Source organism: Gopherus flavomarginatus, chromosome 3 (assembly GCF_025201925.1).
Source record: "Gopherus flavomarginatus isolate rGopFla2 chromosome 3, rGopFla2.mat.asm, whole genome shotgun sequence".
Classification (NCBI taxonomy): Eukaryota; Metazoa; Chordata; order Testudines; family Testudinidae; genus Gopherus; species Gopherus flavomarginatus.
The window spans coordinates 27,393,907-27,412,405 of NC_066619.1; the positions used below are offsets into that span (position 1 = coordinate 27,393,907).

Genomic DNA, 18,499 nt, shown 5'->3' on the forward strand with positions numbered 1-18,499 from the left:
TCAAGTACATTGAGTCATCTAGCCACACCCCATACTAAAATTAACCTAAGAAGTTCTTGACAGTTTATATAAACACACACACACAAAATATTACTCCTGGGGGAATTCTGCTCCACTGCGCATGTGCAGAATTTATATTCCCCGCAGATTTCTTTGCTTCCCCGCACAAAAATGACTTTCTGATGGGGAAGCAAAGGGAAACCACAAGAGCAATAATGAAACCCTCCCCAGCAGTATGTTTTTGCATGCCCTGGGTGGCTGGCAGAGAGGTAAATGACTGTGGGACAGGGAGCAGGAATGGGGAAGACCCAGCTGGTGGCTCCTATCCTGTGTCAGGCTCAGCTGCTAGCGTCGCCTGGGCTGGGGAGGACAGGACTTCCCCTATCCCTTCACAGCTTCTGGGGCTCCCAGACCCACCCCATGATTTTTCCCCTGGATGTAGGAAGCTCTGCAAACTCCTCTCTTCCCCCCAAGCTTCCTGCACTCTTTGCTTCTCAGCTGCAGGGGGAAGGATCACTGTACTGGGAGCTGCTCCCCCATCCACAAAACCCCCATTCATACAGACCCCCTCATATCCAGACCCTCCCGCTGAGCCTCACCCCCCCACTTGCAGCAGGAACTCCCCCCGCCAATGAGCCCCACTCCCCCTGCACCTGGACCACCCCAACAAGCCACCTGCACCTGGATTCCCACCCCACTGAGCCCCAAACAACTGCACCTGGATTCCTGCCCCACTCCCGCAACATCTGGAATCCTCCACACTAAGACTCTGCCGAGCTATACCCCCACGCACACACTCTGAGCCCCATGCTGAGCTCCAACTACCTTCACCCCCCTGCAGAGTTCCATTACCATTGCACCCAGAATCCCACAAACCAGCTCCTGTTCATCCAGATCCTTCCTGCACCCAGATCCCCCGCTGAACCGCCCACACCCAGATGGCCCCACACAGAACCCTCTCCACCCACACCTGGTTCCCCCCACACTAAGCCCCTCAGCACTTGGATCCTGCCTTCCTTAGCCTGCCCACACCTGGTGCACCTGGCACGAAGGGACAGAGCCCTGTCCTTGTGCTGTGTCAGGTTTGGATGCAGCCTCATCACTGAATCCATGTCCTAGGGGGGAGCTGCACAGTGATCTCCCACCTCTGTGCAGCCAGTGGTCTGTGCTCCCCAGTACCGTGCTGGAGCCTCCACATTTATTTGACAAGTAAAATTTGCACAATTTTTAAATATTCACATAATTTTTAATATTATGGCACAGAAGCCCTCAGGAGTCTGTGGAATATATATGAGAGAGAGAAAAAGGAGACAGCTACAGTATGTTGATTCCTAAATTAGCTATGAGGAGAAGGTTCTAATAGTTAAGCTATTGGTATATTCATATGCATGTTTTAAGAATTATGATTATTATAAGGGGAACACACCTGCTAACATCTAGAAAGCAAAAACTGGTAGATAGTAAATTTACACTAAAACATGATGAGGGGAAAGGGGGTGGAGACATGGAAGGGCAGAGAGACTCCAGCATTTTATTGCAGCTCTCTATTCTTTTTCTTCCCCGCACCTTCCTCACCTTTTAGGAGTAAAGGGGCAACCGAAGACTTTATTCCTTCCATCTCTCCTAGGCTTGCAGGATCTCCTCTTTACTCTCTTCCAACATTTTGAAAATAGGAATCTACAATATGTTCTGTTTCTATGTTGGAGGAATTGTAAATGTGAAGCAAGCACACAATTATGGTTACATATTTTTCGAGTCACAGACCATGTCATTGATTTATTGCATTTCAGCATGTTGTCAGTGCCTGACAAATTATAAATACATTGTGGGTTTGTTCAGATGTATAGAAATTTTGGACTGTAATTACAGGGAACATTGTCGTACTTGTTAGATAGACATATCCTGACCATCTAGGACTTTGCATGTCCCTGGTTACTTTACTGTCTGAGTATTCAATGTCTCCCTTATTGGGTGAATGGTGTTTGTTCAGTATAAAGAACTAAATACTCGTGTTGTAATATTTCCTGCTTGGTGTGCAGTTCTTAGCTGGAAGATGTGTTTGGAGATCTGTGAATTCATCTCAGAGTTGAGAAATTTAGGTTTGTACTCAGAATAGTGAAGATTGGAACATCTTTCGTAAATCTGACTTTAAAATAGCTTGTATATGTTGAATTCTTGTTCTCAAAGTCTGACTTAAACTTTCCAACTACATTGAATAGTCTTTTATTTGGATTTACTGTTAAAATTAGGGCTGTCAAGCGATTAAAAAAATGATTTGCAATTAATTGCGCAATTAAAAAATGACTTGCGATTAATCACACTGTTAAACAATAATAGGATTCCATTTATTTAAATAGTTTTGGATGTTTTCTACATTTTCAAATACAGTATATTGATTTTGCTTGCAACACAGAATACAAAGTGTACAGTGCTCACTTAATATTTATTTTTGATTAAAAATATTTTACTGTGAAAATGAAACAAAAGAAATAGTATTTTCAGTTCACCTAATACAAGTACTATAGTGAATTTTCTTTATCATGAAAGTTGAACTTACAAATAGAATTATGTACAAAAAATAACTGCATTCAAAAATAAAAGAATATAAAACTTTGGAGTCTACAAGTCCACTCAGTCCTGCTTCTTGTTTGGTCAATCGCTAAGTTTGTTTACATTTATGGGAGATAATGCTGCTCACTTCTTGTTTACAGTATCACCTGAAAGTTAAAACAGGCATTTTCATGTCACTGTTGTAGCCGGCATTGCAAGATATTTATCTGCCAGTTGCTCTAAAGATTCATATGTTCTTCTTCGAGTGGTTGTTCATGTCCATTCAAAGTAGGTGTGTGCACACCGCGTGCACACCGCGTGCATGCCAGCCGGAAGATTTTCCCCTAGTAGTGTCAGCTCAGGCGCCCCCTGGAGTGCTGCCCCCATGGCACCCTATAAAGGGGCCCGCCGACCCTCCACCCCCTCAGTTCCTTCTTACCGCCGGTGACGGCTAGCTGGAACTTCTCTTGCATAGCAATCTGGCAGTGTCCTATCCGTACTGTTTAGTCCGTGTATTCAGTTATATTATAGTTAGTTAGATCTTTGTATATAGTTTTCATTGTTGGGGAGTCCCCCCACCCACAGTCTTTGTCACCCACTGGGGCATGCCCAGGTCCCCCAGGTTCAAACTCTGCGAGGACTGCAGGAAATTCATGCCCAAGAGTGACCCGCACTCTGTGTGCTTGAGGTGCCTCGGAGAGAGCCACCAAAAGGACTGGTGCTCTATCTGTAGAGGCTTCCGCCCACGAACTCTCAAGGACAGGGCTCAAAGACTTAGAGTCCTCCTGATGGAGGCAGCCCTGCTACCATCCTCGGACCCAGAACCGGCCGAGGCAGGTCCAGCACATTGTCCTCAGTGCGGAGTGCCACGGCATCAGGACTTAGGGCCCAGCCCAGGTCGTCCAAGACCTGGCACCGGGCAGAGTCGGGTCATAGGAAGTCGACCTCAGTGTGGCACCGCTCACCTTCGCCGGTGCCCACCAAGAAAAAGAAGCCGGTGAGGGATCGGTCTCCCCACCAGGACCCGAGGCCGCCCCCGCCCCCGGGGCTAAGCGGACAGGCTGGGTTACGGAGGCGTTCGAGGCGGCCTCAGACCTGATGGGTCTCCCGTCACCGGCCTCCCCACATCGTCGGGAGTTGCCTACTGTGGTCCGCCCACCAGTACAATCTAGAGGCAAGTCAGCCATGCTACCGCCTCCCTCTCCGCACCGAGCTGCGAAGGCGGCACCTGACCAGAGGAGAGGCTCCCCGTTGCCTCGGCACCGCTCACCTTCAGCACCGGGCACAGCTCCCCCCAGGTCCTCATACTCAGAGACCTCAGGCTCAGAGGCAGACTCCTATTGCTCCAGCAGGTTGCGGAGCAGGAGATCGGTGTCGGGGGCGAGCCACTAACGTTACCCGCAGTGGCAGCAACAATGGCAGCTGCCCTCGCAGTGGCCATTTTGGACTCCCTGGGCCTACCATCAGTCGGTAGGCCAGGCGTTTGGCCCTCGGTCACGATCGGCTTCGGTGTCCTCGATGTCGGTGGCCCCAGCACAGCTGCCTCCCCCACCGGCACCGTCGCCGGGCAGGGGTGTGCCATCGTCAAGTTCAGCACCCCCTAACTGGGCAGCGGCACCGGCAGCGGCTTTAGTTCTGGCTACGCTGGCACGACATGACACGCCAAGTCACTCACTGGCAATGCTCGTACCGGTCGTGGTGCCGCATTTGGACTTGGAACCGGCACCGCAACCTCAATACTGTGTGCCACAGGACCCGGAGGGGCCACATGCACCAGAGGAAGGGCCACTCCATGTAATCTCTTTGTCGTCCTCCCTGGACGAGGCGGTCTCGGGCACGGCTGCGGCTCCAGCCCTAGAGGACACTCGAATTCTCCAAGAATTGCTTCGGTGAGCAGCTCAAAGCCACACAATCCAAGCAGAGGAGATCGAGGTGGACGCGGACCCTGTAGTGGACATCCTGGCTCCCTCGGGGCCATCCAGGGTGGCCCTCCCGCTGATAAAGACGATAGCGGATACGTCCCCCACCCTATGGCAAACACCAGCCTCATTGGCCCCTACTGCCAAGAGGACGGAGCGGCGCTACTTCGTCCCCTCTAAAGGGCATGAAGACCTGTACACCCACCGTCCCCCCGACTCCCTGGTAGTAGATGCAGCTAACCAGCGGGAGCGTCAAGGATTTCAGAGGTCAACACCAAAGAGCAGGGACGCAAAAAGACTTGAGCTCTTTGGCAGGAAGGTGTACTCCACAAGGGGACTCCAATTCCGCGTTGCCAATCAACAGGCAATAGTAAGCTGATATGGTCACAACACATGTTTGGCCATGTTGAAGTTTGTGGAGCTCCTTCCTCAGGACTCAAGATCAGAGTTTTCGGCCCTAGTAGAAGAGGGCAAACTGATCTCTCAAGCCTCCCTCCAGGCTGCCTTAGATGCAGCGGACTCAGCCTCGCGTACCCTGGCCACGGGCCTGGTCATGCGGTGGGGCGCCTGGCTCCAGGTCTCGGGCCTGCCCTATGAGGTCCAGCAGATGATTCAAGACTTCCCCTTCGAAGGGCAGACACCGTTTTCAGAGAAAACGGACAAACGTCTCCATAGTTTAAAGGACTCGAGGGCCACGCTTCGCTCGCTGGACTTGCATACCCCCGCGACCCAGCGCAGACAGTTTAGGCCACAGGCGGCCCCTTGCCCATACTAGCCACAGGCCCGCCAGGAGTTGGGGCACAGGCGGGGTAGAAATGGCAGGAGGCGTCATCAGTGTCACCCCTCTGGCCAGGCGTCTGGCCAATCGAGACCACCATCTGGGTCTAGACCCCCTATTTGATGGTACGGTCGAGGGCGACCTACCAATCGAGACTCTGGATCCTCCCACCCCTACCTTTTGGGTCACGTCTGTCCCACTTCTACCGTGCCTGGTCCCGAATTACATCGGACAAATGGGTGCTCTGCACGGTAGAGAGGGGATATTCTATCCAGTTTTCCTCCCTCCCGCCTCACCAACCCCCTTCTCCGTCCCTCTTTAGGGACCCTTCTCACGAGCAACTTCTGGTTCAAGAACTGAAGAGGCAGGGGCAGTGGAGGAAGTCCCTCGGGAACGCAGGGGCAAAGGCTTCTACTCCTGGTACTTCTTTGTACCGAAGGTAAAAGGGGGCCTGAGACCCATACTAGACTTGCGGCGGCTGAACAAGTTTGTGAGGAAACTCAAGTTCCTCATGGTCTCCCTGTCCTCGATCATTCCCTCCCTGGATCCAGGAGATAGATTTGATTTAAAGGGCGCCTATTTCCACATCGCCATAATTCCACGGCACCGCCACTACCTCAGGTTGGTCGTGGCCGGCGTCCATCTGCAGGTCATGGTGCTCCCATTTGGCCTGTCAGCTGCTCCCAGGGTCTTCACGAAGTGCATGGCGGTCGTGGCGGCCTTCCTGCGCAGGCACGGCATCCAGATATTCCCCTACCTGGACGACTGGCTCATAAAGGGCCGCTTCAAGGAGCAGGTAGAGACCCAGGTGCTGTTCATCAGGCGGACCTTTCTCGATCTGAGTCTCCTCTTGAATGATGCCAAATCCACCCTGTCTCCAACGCAACACATAGAGTTCATAGGAGCAGTTCTGGACTCCACATGCGCCAAAGCGTATCTGCCGGAGTCCAGGTTCCGTGCAGTTTCCGAGCTCATCCTCGGACTGCACTGCGCCCCGATTACCGCGGCGCAAGTTTGCCTCCAGCTGTTGGGCTACATGGCAGCATGCACCTATGTGGTGATCCATGCCAAACTCCGACTCCGCCTGCTGCAGTCCTGGTTGGCGACAGTCTGTCGCCCGGTCAGGGAGCCCCTGGACTCCGTGGTGTCCGTTCCCCACTTGGTGCTGCGCTCGCTCCAGTGGTGGCTCAACCCATGGGAAGTTTGCAGGGGTGTTCCTTTGCTGCCCTGCAGCCCTCCCTCTCCCTGGTGACAGACACCTCGGATCGAGGTTAGGGAGCGCACCTGGAGTACCTCAGGACATAGGGCTTGTGGTCGCTGGAGGACCTCGAGTTGCATATCAATGTCAGGGAGCTGAGAGCTGTCCACCTGGCGCTTTTGACCTTCCGGTCTCACCTGGCCGGCAGGTGTGTTTCAGTCCTTTCGGACAACACGGCAGCAGTGGTTTATATCAACAAACGGGAGTGCACGCTCCTCTCCCCTCTGCGGGGAAGCCCTCGCGCTGTGGGATTTCTGCGTCCACAATGCTACTCACCTGACCGCGTTCTATCTTCCGGGAGAGCAGAACGGCTTGGCGGACACTCTCAGCCGCTCGTTCCAGGGTCACGATGGGACGTGGTGGGCTCAGTTTTCCAGCTCTGGGGCTTGCCCTGGTTAGACCTGATTGCCTCAAGGGAAAACAGGAAGTGCCAACAGTTTTGCTGCCTTCTGGGCTGCAGTCGGGGGTCTCTGTCGGATGCTTTCCTTCAGCCATGGGAAGACGGCCTGCTCTATGCCTTCCCTCCGATCCCCCTGATACACAGGGTGCTTTTAAAGATTCACAGGGATCGCGTCAGGGTAATCCTGATAGCTCCGGCGTGGCCACGCCAGCATTGGTACACGTCACTCCTGCACATGTCCGTTCAGGCACCCCTGACGCTGCCCCTACTCCCGGACCTGATCACGCAGGACCGGGGCTCCCTCCGCCATCCGAACCTCGAGTTCCTTCACCTTACAACCTGGATGCTCCATGGCTGAACCCGGTGGAGTTGCAGTGTTCCTAGCAATTCAGGCAGGTGCTGCTGGGTAGCAGGAAACCGTCAACTAGGGCCACCTACTTGGTTAAATGGAAGCGCTTCTCCATCTGGTCGGGTCAGTGGGATCACGACCTGCTGGGGGTTCCAATTCCGATTATCCTTTACTATTTGCCTCACCTAAGACAACTGGGCCTCTCCCTCTCCTCCATTCGCGTACATTTGGCGGTCATACTTGCTTTTCATCCGAGTGAGGGGGGTACCTCAGTGTTTGCGAACCCACTGGTTGGGCGTTTCCTCAAGAGTATGGACAGGCTCTTCCCGCATGTGCGTCAGCTGACCCCTGCTTGGGACCTGAACCTGGTCCTCTCCGTGCTCTCAGGGTCTCCCTTTGAGCCTCTGGCCTCGTGCTCCCTGCTGTACTTGTCATATAAGACTGCCTTCCTGGTGGCCATCACCTTGGCCCGACAGGTGTCGGAGCTTCAGCGTTAACATCTGAGCCCCCGTACACAGTCTTCTACAAGGGCAAGGTCCAACTTAGACATCCGGCTTTCCTACCCAAGGTCGTTTCACAGTTCTACATGGGCCAAGATAGCTTTCTCCCGGTGTTTTACCCGAAACCACACGCCTCCAGCGAAGAGCAGAGGCTACATTCCCTGGATGTCCGCAGGGCCTTGTCTTTTTACATAGAGCGTACCAAGCCATTCAGACACTCAACCCAGCTCTTTGTCGCAGTGGCAGAGAGGATGAAGGGGCTACCGGTCTCCTCTCAACGAATCTCTTTGTGGATCACGACCTGCATCCGGGAATGCTACCGTGTAGCGAAGACCCCTGTCCCTCTGGGCACGGCCCACTCCACTAGGGTGCAGGCCTCCTCGACAGCATTCCTGGCTCAGGTTCCAACTCGGGAGTTTTGTAGAGCGGCCACGTAGTCCTCCATCCACACGTTCTCGTCTTACTATGCCATCACACACCAGGCTTGGGATGATGCAGCCTCCGGTCGCGCAGTACTCCAGTCAGCAGTGGTCTCCGACCCCACCTCCTAAGGTTAGGCCTGTGAGTCACCTACTTTGAATGGACATGAGCAACCACTCGAAGAAGAAAAAACGGTTACCCACCTTTTAGTAACTGTTGTTCTTCGAGATGTGTTGTTCATGTCCATTCCAACACCCACCCTCCTGCCGCTCTGTCGGAGTGCCAGCAAGAAGGAACTGAGGGGGTGGAGAGTCGGCGGACCCCTTTATAGGGCACCATGACGGCGCCACTCCAGGGGGTGCCTGAGCCGACCCTACGGACGCTGCTAGGGGAAAATCTTCCAGCTGGCATGCACGCAGCGCGCGCACACCTACTTTGAATGGACATGAACAACACATCTCGAAGAACAGCAGTTACCTAAAGGTGGGTAACCGTTTTTTCCTTCATGCTTCAGCCACCATTCGAGAGGACATGCTGATAATGGGTTCTGCTTGATAACCACCCAAAGCAGTGTGGACCGACGCATGTTCATTTTCATCACTGGAGTCAGTCAGCTGCCACCAGCAGAAGGTTGATTTTCTTTTTTGGTGGTTCAGGTTCTGTAGTTTCCGCATCAGAATGTTGCTCTTTTAAGACTTCTGAAAGCATGCTCTGTACCTCATCCCTCTCAGATTTTGAAAGGCATTTCAGATTCTTAAATCTTGGCTTGAATGATGTAGCTATCTTTAGAAATCTCAAATTGGTATCTTCTTTGTGTTTTGCAAATTGCCATGAAAGTGTTCTTAAAATGAACAACATGTCCTGGATCATCATCGGAGATTGCTATAACATGAAATATATGGCAGAATGCGGGTGAAACGAGTAGGAGGCGTACAATTCTCCCCCAAGAAGTTTAGCCACAAATTTAATTAATGCATTATTTTTTAAATAAGCATCATCAGCATGGAAGCATGTCCTCTAGAATGGTGGCTGCAGAATGAAGGGGCATATGAATGTTTAGCATATCTGACACGTAAAGACCTTGCAATGCTGGCTACAAAAATGCCATGTGAATGCCTGTTCTCACTTTTCAGATGACATTTGTAAGCAAGAAGTGGACAGCATTATGTCTTGTAAATGTAAACAAACTTGTTTGTCTTAGCAATTGGCTGAACAAGAAGTAGGACTGAGTGAATTTGTAGGTTCTAAAGTTTTACATTGTTTTGTTTTTGAGTGCAGTTATGTAACAAAAAAAAATCTAAATTTGTACATTGTGCCTTCACGATAAAGAGATTGCACTACAGTATTTGTATGAAGTGAATTGAAAAATATTATTTCTTTGCCATTTTTACAGTGCAAATATTTGCAATAAAAAATAACAATACAAGGTGAACATTGTCTGCTTTGTATACTGTGTTGTAATTGAAATCAATATATTTGAAAATGTAGAAAAATATTCAAAATACTTAATAAATTTCAATTGGTATTGTTTAACAGTGCAATTAAAATTGTGATTACTCACGACTAATTTTTTATAGTTAATCACATGAGTTAACTGTGATTAATCGCCAGCCCTAGTTAAAATATTTGTATTTATTGTATTCTGCTCACTGTTTTTGTTCAAAACAGACCTGTTAAATTATAAGCTTTCTAGGGCAGGGGCTCTCTCTTCTGATGTGTTTGAATATTACCGAACATACAGTGGGGACCTTGACCTTGATACGGACCTCTGATTTAAAAAAAGAAAAAAAAAGAACTTTATCTGTATTGGGAGTATTAATTTTACAATTAACACAATTTTTTACACACAGTACTTAATTATTTTATTTTTTTTGCAATGGTATAACAGCTGCTGTTAGGACAACTGTGAAGTGGCTAACTGTTTTTGTAGAGCCAGTAGAGGGAGCACAAGAGCATTTATTTTCAGTCCCTTCTCTGTGACCAGTAATTGTGGTGCAGTTTTACTTTTCAAAAATTTTAGTGATTAAATGATGTGTGTATGCACAATTCCTGTGGACTTCAATAGATATTCCCTTTGTGAAATGGTAATAGCACATGAGCTTTATACTCCAGAGGCTATATTAGGAAATTAGACCAAATAATTAATCTCCACTGTAAAGTGCATGATCTCCTCTGTTTAAGTTTTAAGGGTTGTAAAGCTTATACTGTATTTTGATGTTCTCTGCCTTATTCTCTATTGCTTTTTCCCTTGTGTAGTTCACTTTCCACCTGTGCACAATGAGTCTGAAACATTGCCATTTTGATTTATTCCTGCTTTACACAGGTGTATAATGCCTGCACAAAGTGCAAGGCACTGGAGAATCAGACCCTAAAGTGATATATGATTAAGTACTGCTGTCTGTGACTGTGGACATTGAAAGCATATTAAATATACCACCATTAATTGAAACATAATCTAACTTTTTTTTTCTATTCTTCTGTGCAGTGATCCCTTGATTGGCAGATTTAGCACAGATTTCACCATACCTACCTACCTATCTACTTCACAACGGTATTCTGTTCTTCCATGGTTCTTGCACTGTGCCTGTCACTATAGTATCTATTAGTTTGGTAAATTGCTTTGAAGATTGTGGTGGACCTGTCTCTGCTCCCATTGAAGTTAGAAGTTTGCCATTGACTTCAATGAGAGCAAAGTTAGGCCAATGCTGAATGCTTCTGAAAACCACTATAGAAATGCTGCATGTTACTTAAATAACCGTTTTTACAATTCTTCCATACAGAGAGGCAGAAAGTAGTGAAAGTGAAGATGGGTCAAATGAAGAATTAATTGGTCCTCCTTTGCCATGCCAAACTTCCATTCAAGGACCAGCAGAGGAGGAGGAGGAGGAGGATGAATTTATTGGGCCACCACTTCCACCAGGTTATAAGGACAGTGATGATGATGACGACGACGACATGCAAGAGGAAGATAATGTAAGTATTGGGTTCTTCCTAAAGAAGGCATAAATGTTTCAATATGCGTTCAGATCTTCACATGTAACTATTCTTTCTGTACAGCTTAAATCAGTGGTTCTCAACCAGGGTACACAGAAGTCTTCCAGGGGGTACATCAACTCATCTAGATATTTGCCTAGTTTTACAACAGGCTACATAAAAAGCACTAGCAAAGTCAGTGCAAACTAAAATTTCATACGGGGAAAATGAGAAAGTAAGCGATTTTTCAGTAATAGTATGCTGTGAAACTTTTGTATTTTTATGTCTGATTTTGTAAGTAAGTAGTTTTTAAGTGAGGTGAAACTTGGGGTACACAAGACAAATCAAACTCCTGAAAGGGGTACAGTAGTCTTCAAAGGTTGAGAGCCACTGGCTTAAATGGTGCTGCTGCTGTTTGTAGGTATAAGATTTTTTGTTTTTCTAGTAGCTGTTAACATGGATTTGGTAATCTTCTTTTTCTGTAGTAAAAAAAGCGCAGCTTTGAATGCTTTAAACACAGCAATGTCAGTATTCCAGAACAACCCAGCAGTACAATCCCATAGTGTGTGTGTGTGTGTGTGTGTGTGTGTGTGTGTGTGTGTGTGTGTGTGTAATAGATGGGGCAGGGGGGGAATTAACTAAGGATTGGATTTATGTTTCACGTCTCGAAAGGACTATCATACAGTTGTCCTGACTTAAAAGTTATTGAAAATTGTTTGCTTCCTGTTGATAAATGTGCAGTTTTGTATTCCAGAATCCCTTTCTCTCAACACTGGTTTGAGAGATTTTTAATCTCCCTCCCCTACCATGGGATAAAATATTTTTCTGTTTTTTGAAGAGAGATCTTCTGTAATGTCATTATTATAAAGGGACAAACTAGGACACTATTGCAGGAAAAAAAAAATTCACATGCTAAGTTCAGTGGTTTTATTTTTAGTTGTGTCCATAATGTGAAGGTGACGAGTAACACATTAAAAGCAACTAATAGCTGCAAAATCACTTCTCAATCTATTTATCTTTACTATCGTTTGTGTTACCGAAATGTCGGGTCCGCCTAGCTGAGAGCCAATGACAGCCAGACAGGGGTAAGGAAAGGTTGCTTCATTTTGCAGAAGAAAGGAGAGACTTGTACCTTGGTACAAAAAACTTTGTTTTATACAAATTTACAAACTTTTTATACATGTTTAGACAAAGACTCTTGCCGTGTTAACACTTGATTGGTGGTTGCCAGATCCCGTACTTCTGCAACCTGCTCAGCAAAAACCGGCTAAGAGCCAGCTTCAACTGCCTCAAAACTGATAAGGGGAGACAGTTTAAAAGTTCAGGCTACTGTGTACGTAAGGCTTTTGCTTTCCCCTATTGTCTGCTTGTAAGCTGTTAAGGTGGGCTACCAGTAACTTTTACAGTCCCCCCTTCGGGCCTGATAAGCACAGATTGTCAGGCCCATCACGCAATTTGTGATTAAGCTGGAGAGATAGATACTGGTTTTTTGTATGGGCAGCAGAGTTTTTAGTTATAGTATTACAGAGACATTTTGTACATTGCATTATTACCTAAATAATACATAGGAAGAAAAGAGAGAGAATAATTTATTTGACAATTGTACAGAAAAGGCCAGTAAACTATGACCTAAGGTTTGGGAGGAGTTTTTTAAAATTAAGGGTATGATTAAGAGATACAGTGTGGAAAATAATAGCTGCATTTTGTTTATACATAGGTTATTTTGATATTTTGTTTTTTTTTTTATTTTTGAGAGATGCTAGTTTATATATTGTATTATTTATATAAGATTGAAAAATAATTTTTACATAGTTTTTTTAATTTGTTTTATATAATTTTTGTTTTTATAAATTTTGCGTTAAGGTTACAGCTAGCTTAATTTTTGCTAACAGAGATTGTTATGCTTCCTAAACTGTGGATCTCATGTTCTGAGGGCCAGATCTGTGTATTTTTATCCCCTCTGAACATCTTCCCTGCCCACATGGGAGAGAAGAAATGCTTCCATGGGTCCCTTGTTGGTGGCTGCCTGTAAAATCTCCTCTTGCTGTGGTAGCTCCATGCTGATACAGAACTGCCTTAAGTTAACTTCAGATTCATTGTCAACCTATATTGGGAATCCCCTTTGTCTTTGAGGTTGAATGATGTGGAGAGAGTCATCCCACTGGACGTACTGCTCCATACTAGCAGATTTCAGTTGATAGAGAAAGTGCTATGAAGTCATCTCCTTTTGCCATTTTCTTTTTGATTTGATGCTTCTTCAAGCCCTTAGAAAATCTGAAAAATTTAGGCCTTTGACAAAGAATTTCATCTTTAAACACATGAGCCAAAAGATATGTAGAAAATACTTACTGTCTGTTAAACTATTAGTGTTTTTTTACATTGAGGAAAAACTAGTTTTACTTCTGTGCAGTCTTGGAATATGAACAACAAATTGTGAACTGCAAGGAACCCTAGCGTGAGAATGAACACACATTATGGTATGTATCAGGTTCTAATCATGTTAAGAAAATATAAATTAACAGTTTCACAAAGAAGAAACCTGACTAAACATGTATACAGGTCTCTTGCAACTTACGCGCATTTAACATGCGCGATTTCAGCTTTACGCTAAAAGGCCTGGAGTCTGGGGAGGCGTGGCCTGAAGTAGAAGAGGCGTGGCCTCAAGATTTAAAGGTCCTGAGGCAGCAGCTGTGGCTGGGAGTCCCAGGGCCTTTAAATCACCCAGGGGGCTCCCAGCTGCAGAGGTGGCTGGAAGCCCCTGGAGCGAACTAAAGGGCCCGAGGCTCCAGCCACCGTGGAGCTTTGGGCCATTTAAATACCAGCCCCAGCCCGGCTGCCAAAGCTGCAGGCAGCATTTAAAGGGCTCCTCTGGGCTCCCCACCGCGGCGAGAAGCCTGGCAGAACCCTTTAAATCCCGCCTGCAGCTTTGGCAGCTGGGTCGGGGCGGGATTAAAGGGGTCCTCCAGGCTCCCTACCACGATGGGAAGCCCGGCGGAGCCCTTTAAATCCCGCCCACAGCTCTGGCAGCCGGCCGGGCGGGGGGGGCCTTTAAATCCCACCCGCAGCTCCGGCAGTGGGACCGGGGGGCATGTAAAGGGCTCCATCGGTCTCTCTACCGCGTCGGGAAGCCTGGCAGAGCCCTTTAAATCCTGCCCGCAGTTCTGGCTGGCGGGTGGGGAGCCCTTTAAATCCCGTCCACAGCTCCGGCGGCGGGATGGGGGGGAGCATTTAAAGGGCTCCACCAGCCCTTTAAATGCCCTTCCGCTCTCCCCCCCCCCCCCCCGGCTCCGCCGCCGGAGCTGCGGGCGGAATTTAAAGGGCTTGGGGTTTTGACTATACGCTGTTTTCGCTTTACACAATAACCGCGGAATGGAACCCCCGCCTAAGATGTGACAGACCTGTATTGATAGTTGGTAACATTGTACTGGTAACCACTGAAAAACAGTAAATTTCAAAAACTCTGCTAGTTCTGATCTTTCTTTGGAGGGTTGTTGGAATGTCTTCTAAATCATGGTGCTCGTGGGATTGTCCCCATCCTCCTCTCCAAAAACAAACAAAAACCCAAAACCAAACAACCCCCACGCCTCCTCTAGGACAGAGCGAGAAAGCAGTTCCACACACCCAAACCCTTCAGCTCTGCTGTCAGCTCTTCTGAAGCTTGTAACTGCTTTGTAGCACTGAATAGTTGAAGCCACACATAGCAAAACAGCTGGGCTTGGGAAGTCAAGTCCTGCAAGAATATCTAATCCCAGGGGAATTAGTTCTGCTGCTAGAAGCTCTATAAAGATTTCAGTGTATACTAAATTAAATTAAAATAGTATAAACTTTAAATCATGTTTTTATACATGGCCAACTAAAACCAAATTTAAACCTCATGTCTCTCTATTTCACTAATGTATAACAGAAGAAATTTACCTTTTATAAATACTCCTTTCCTTAATTATTCCACTTCCCCCATACGTGTCTGCATCTTAGTGTCTTTCTTTTCCATCACCCTTTTTATTTTTTTAAATCACAACAGAGGTGTGAATACCACAGAAAGTAAAAACAATGAGGAGTCCTTCTGTCACCTTAGAGACTAACAAATTTATGTGGGCATTAGCTTTTGTGGGCTATAAACTCAATATTTATCTCTTTGTTTTTTCAAATGAGTAGGCAACTGATACTTCTATTGTGGTTGTGGTGCCATGCTGAGGGGATGTAGCGTAGTGGGTCTGCCTGAGAAGGAATTAAAAATAAATTTTAAATTTAAAATGTCTGGAATGCTACTTCCAGTTGATTTTTGGTGGCAGTTTGTATATACTGCTACAATGGAGGGAATCTTGCAAAAATTCTTACAGATCTGCGTCAAGGACAATACTCAACACAAGGAGCAATGGTCTCAAGTTGCAGTAGAGGAGGTCTAAGTTGAATATTAGGAAACACTATTTCACTAGGAGGGTGGTGAAGCACTGGAATGGGTTACCTAGGGGGTGGTGGAATCTCCATCTTTAGAGGTTTTTAAGGCCTGGCTTGACAAAGCACTGGCTGGGATGATTTAATTGAGAGTGGTCCTGCTTTGAGCAGGGAGTTGGACTAGATGACCTCCTAAAGTCCCTTCGAACCCTAATATTCTATGTTTCTATGATTTCCATCTTTGAAACATTGCATAAGCTTTACCTAATTATTCCATGCTCTTGTTTAAGTATTACTATTATCCGTATTTAGAGATGATCTGCCCAAGACCAAAGTAGTAAGCCAGTGCCAAAGTAGCAGTTGCAGTTTGAGAGATCTTGGCTTGTAGCCCCATACATAATCTGGACTTATCTTCTTTTGTGATGAATGGCATGCTTAGCCTGAATATATAGGATTTTTTTTTAAAGAGTTAAGTAAGATCTTGGTTTGAAAGATCTAGATGGTAGCTCTGCCAAGAGCAGATTGGATGACCCAAGTGCTGTGGTTTTGCGCAGCTAGCTGATTATTGTGTGATGCAATACTTCATATAAATTGTTATCTTTATGGGGGAGAGGTGGACGAAAACATACTGACAAGCAAGAGAAATCTATTGGTGCACATTAGAGTGAAAACAATGGAAAGGTAGGGTCCCTTCCTCGTGAAATTCAGGTTAATATGTAATATAAGCCACACCTTGAACAGGACACCAAAGGCTCAACATTGATTTTAGCCTATGTTATCACTGTGGTTGAAACTTTAACAGTGTTATGAAATAATGCTAAAGATGCAACAGGAACTGTCTATATAATAGTTTTATAGATTATTATTGTCCACAGAAAACCCATCTCCCTGTTGGGCAAGAAAACTATATTGGAAATATATTAGGAAAAACAAATATAGTGTGGACAGGGTGCTAGGCACGAGTGCCTTGCCATTTATATTGTAAGTAGAGCATTTCATTTTATTAACTACATGTGAATCAAGGGTCCCATTTACCCTACTCTTCCAATTTGTGGTATAAACAGAACCTTCATTACAGTGGTGTAGGGAATATAAATAGTGAGGTAGAACAATGTTCCCACTACAGATTGGCATCATGTTGTAACAAGACTCCCTGACTTCCCACTGCTATATGCCAGTTCTGTTGCCCTCCATTAAAGATGCTGTATTTCCTTAGTGCTTTACATATATACGTTTAAATCTTTGGGGATGAAGCATGCAATAAATATAAGTCATAAATATAAGTGTGCAATAAATAATGTACATGTGGTAGCTGACACACAAACTGTTGCTGAGATGTGTCGGAACTTGTGATAGACTTACATGCAAAACTGCCTTGATATGTGGATTTTGAGTTCTGAAGACAGTATCTTTTCATTTTCTTCTCCATAGGGAAATGGGAAACTTGCTCAGTTAAATTCTTGCTGAGGTACTGTAAATCCCTTAAGAATGCCAAAGTGGAAACAATGTGCTGAACCATCTGACTTTACTGTTCAAATGTGACCTTTCTCAGTGGCTTTCTTGTTTTCTGGTTGACAGGCTGACTTTCTAGAAATGTCCTTACATGGTTGCTCTGTATTGATTTATATCTGTTTGAATGACTGTAAATGAAATAACTACATCTGATTGCTGGTGTGGGGAGAAAGTGGGAGGTGGGGAAGGCAGCAACTGGGAACTCAGTTTAGAAGACCCAGAATGAAAAGTTTCAGACCTAGAAGTAACAGCAGGCGGATGTGATTTAAGTTTGTCTGAAGTAAAGACAATAATTAAAAAAAAAAAAGTCTACATTAGATTTGAGAATAAGCAGAAGTGAGACTTGTGGGTTTTCAGTCTAAACAGTTAATTTGTAACTGGGAAAATTTTGTGTCAACATGGATGCCAGAGGCCTTTGGGGTCCAGAGCCTCCCATTACTGCTGTGCCTGAATTTAGCTATTTTCTTTCCTGTGAAAGGAATAAGGAAACATCTGCACTTTCCTGATTTCCTGTTGATCGATTGGTGATCACAGTAAGATCCTCTGAGCCGCAAGAAAAGCAGGTGTTGATGTTATGAGAACTCCCTGATCCCTTTTTCCTGATTATACCTTAGCCTGGAGGGAGTTATAGGGGAAGTGCTATGAGATGTTAAATGAAAGGATTGGTTCAGGAATATGCTCTTTGTTTCTAAACAGATTATGGGCCCAATTCTCTGTTCTGCTACAACATTTTTATGCTGATGTGACTCCGCTGAAGGACAATTTTTTTTTTACATTTTTGTCCCTCTAGGAAGCTGATTGCTTCCTTGACAAAGTGTAAATTTCAGTCATGGAGTTTCAAGTCTTCTAACTGTTTATAGAATTGATACAGCAAATGCATCAGTCATAGAAATGTAGGGCTTGAAAGGTTGTGTAGTCTATCCCCCATGCTGAGGAACAATTAAGTGTATACCTAGACCAGGGGTTGGCAACCTTTCAGAGAAGAGCCATCTTTTTGCTTTTGTCTTTGACCAAAGTATTCTGAGAGCTGCATCACATGCAAAGCTACTTGTAGAATTAGAATTTATTAAATAATAATAATTGAACATATTAAAGTTATTGCTACTCACCACTACTTTTAATGCAACTTCTGCTGTTGGACATCTTTAGAGAGTTGCTTAGTGTTCGGTGAATATGTGTTCGGTGAATATGCCGTGATTTTCATTTTTCATGCAGGACTCAAGACTAATATCTTGCAGTTGCCTCCTCAGTTTGTTTTTGATGAAATTCATGTTGGAAAACACTTGTTCACAGAAGTACATTGAACCAAAGATTGAGAGAGGCGTACATGCGTATTTCTTCAACTGACTGTATGTATCTGGTAGACCGGGGCGGGCAAACTTTTTTTTAGCCTGAAGGTCGCATTGGGTTTTGGAAATTGTATGGCGGGTCGGTTAGGGGAGGCT

General features: G+C 46.0%; 1 protein-coding gene across 2 annotated transcripts in view; it reads left to right on the plus strand.

The window, feature by feature from the left end:
• The window catches only part of WDR70 (WD repeat domain 70), a 265,622-nt gene that overhangs the window by 20,332 nt on the left and 226,791 nt on the right, over nucleotides 1-18,499 (plus strand). For both annotated transcript variants that reach the window (XM_050943791.1, XM_050943792.1), the window contains exon 5: nucleotides 10,955-11,147. In XM_050943791.1, coding sequence (XP_050799748.1) covers nucleotides 10,955-11,147 — 193 coding nt within the window. The remainder of the gene's footprint in view (nucleotides 1-10,954; nucleotides 11,148-18,499) is intronic.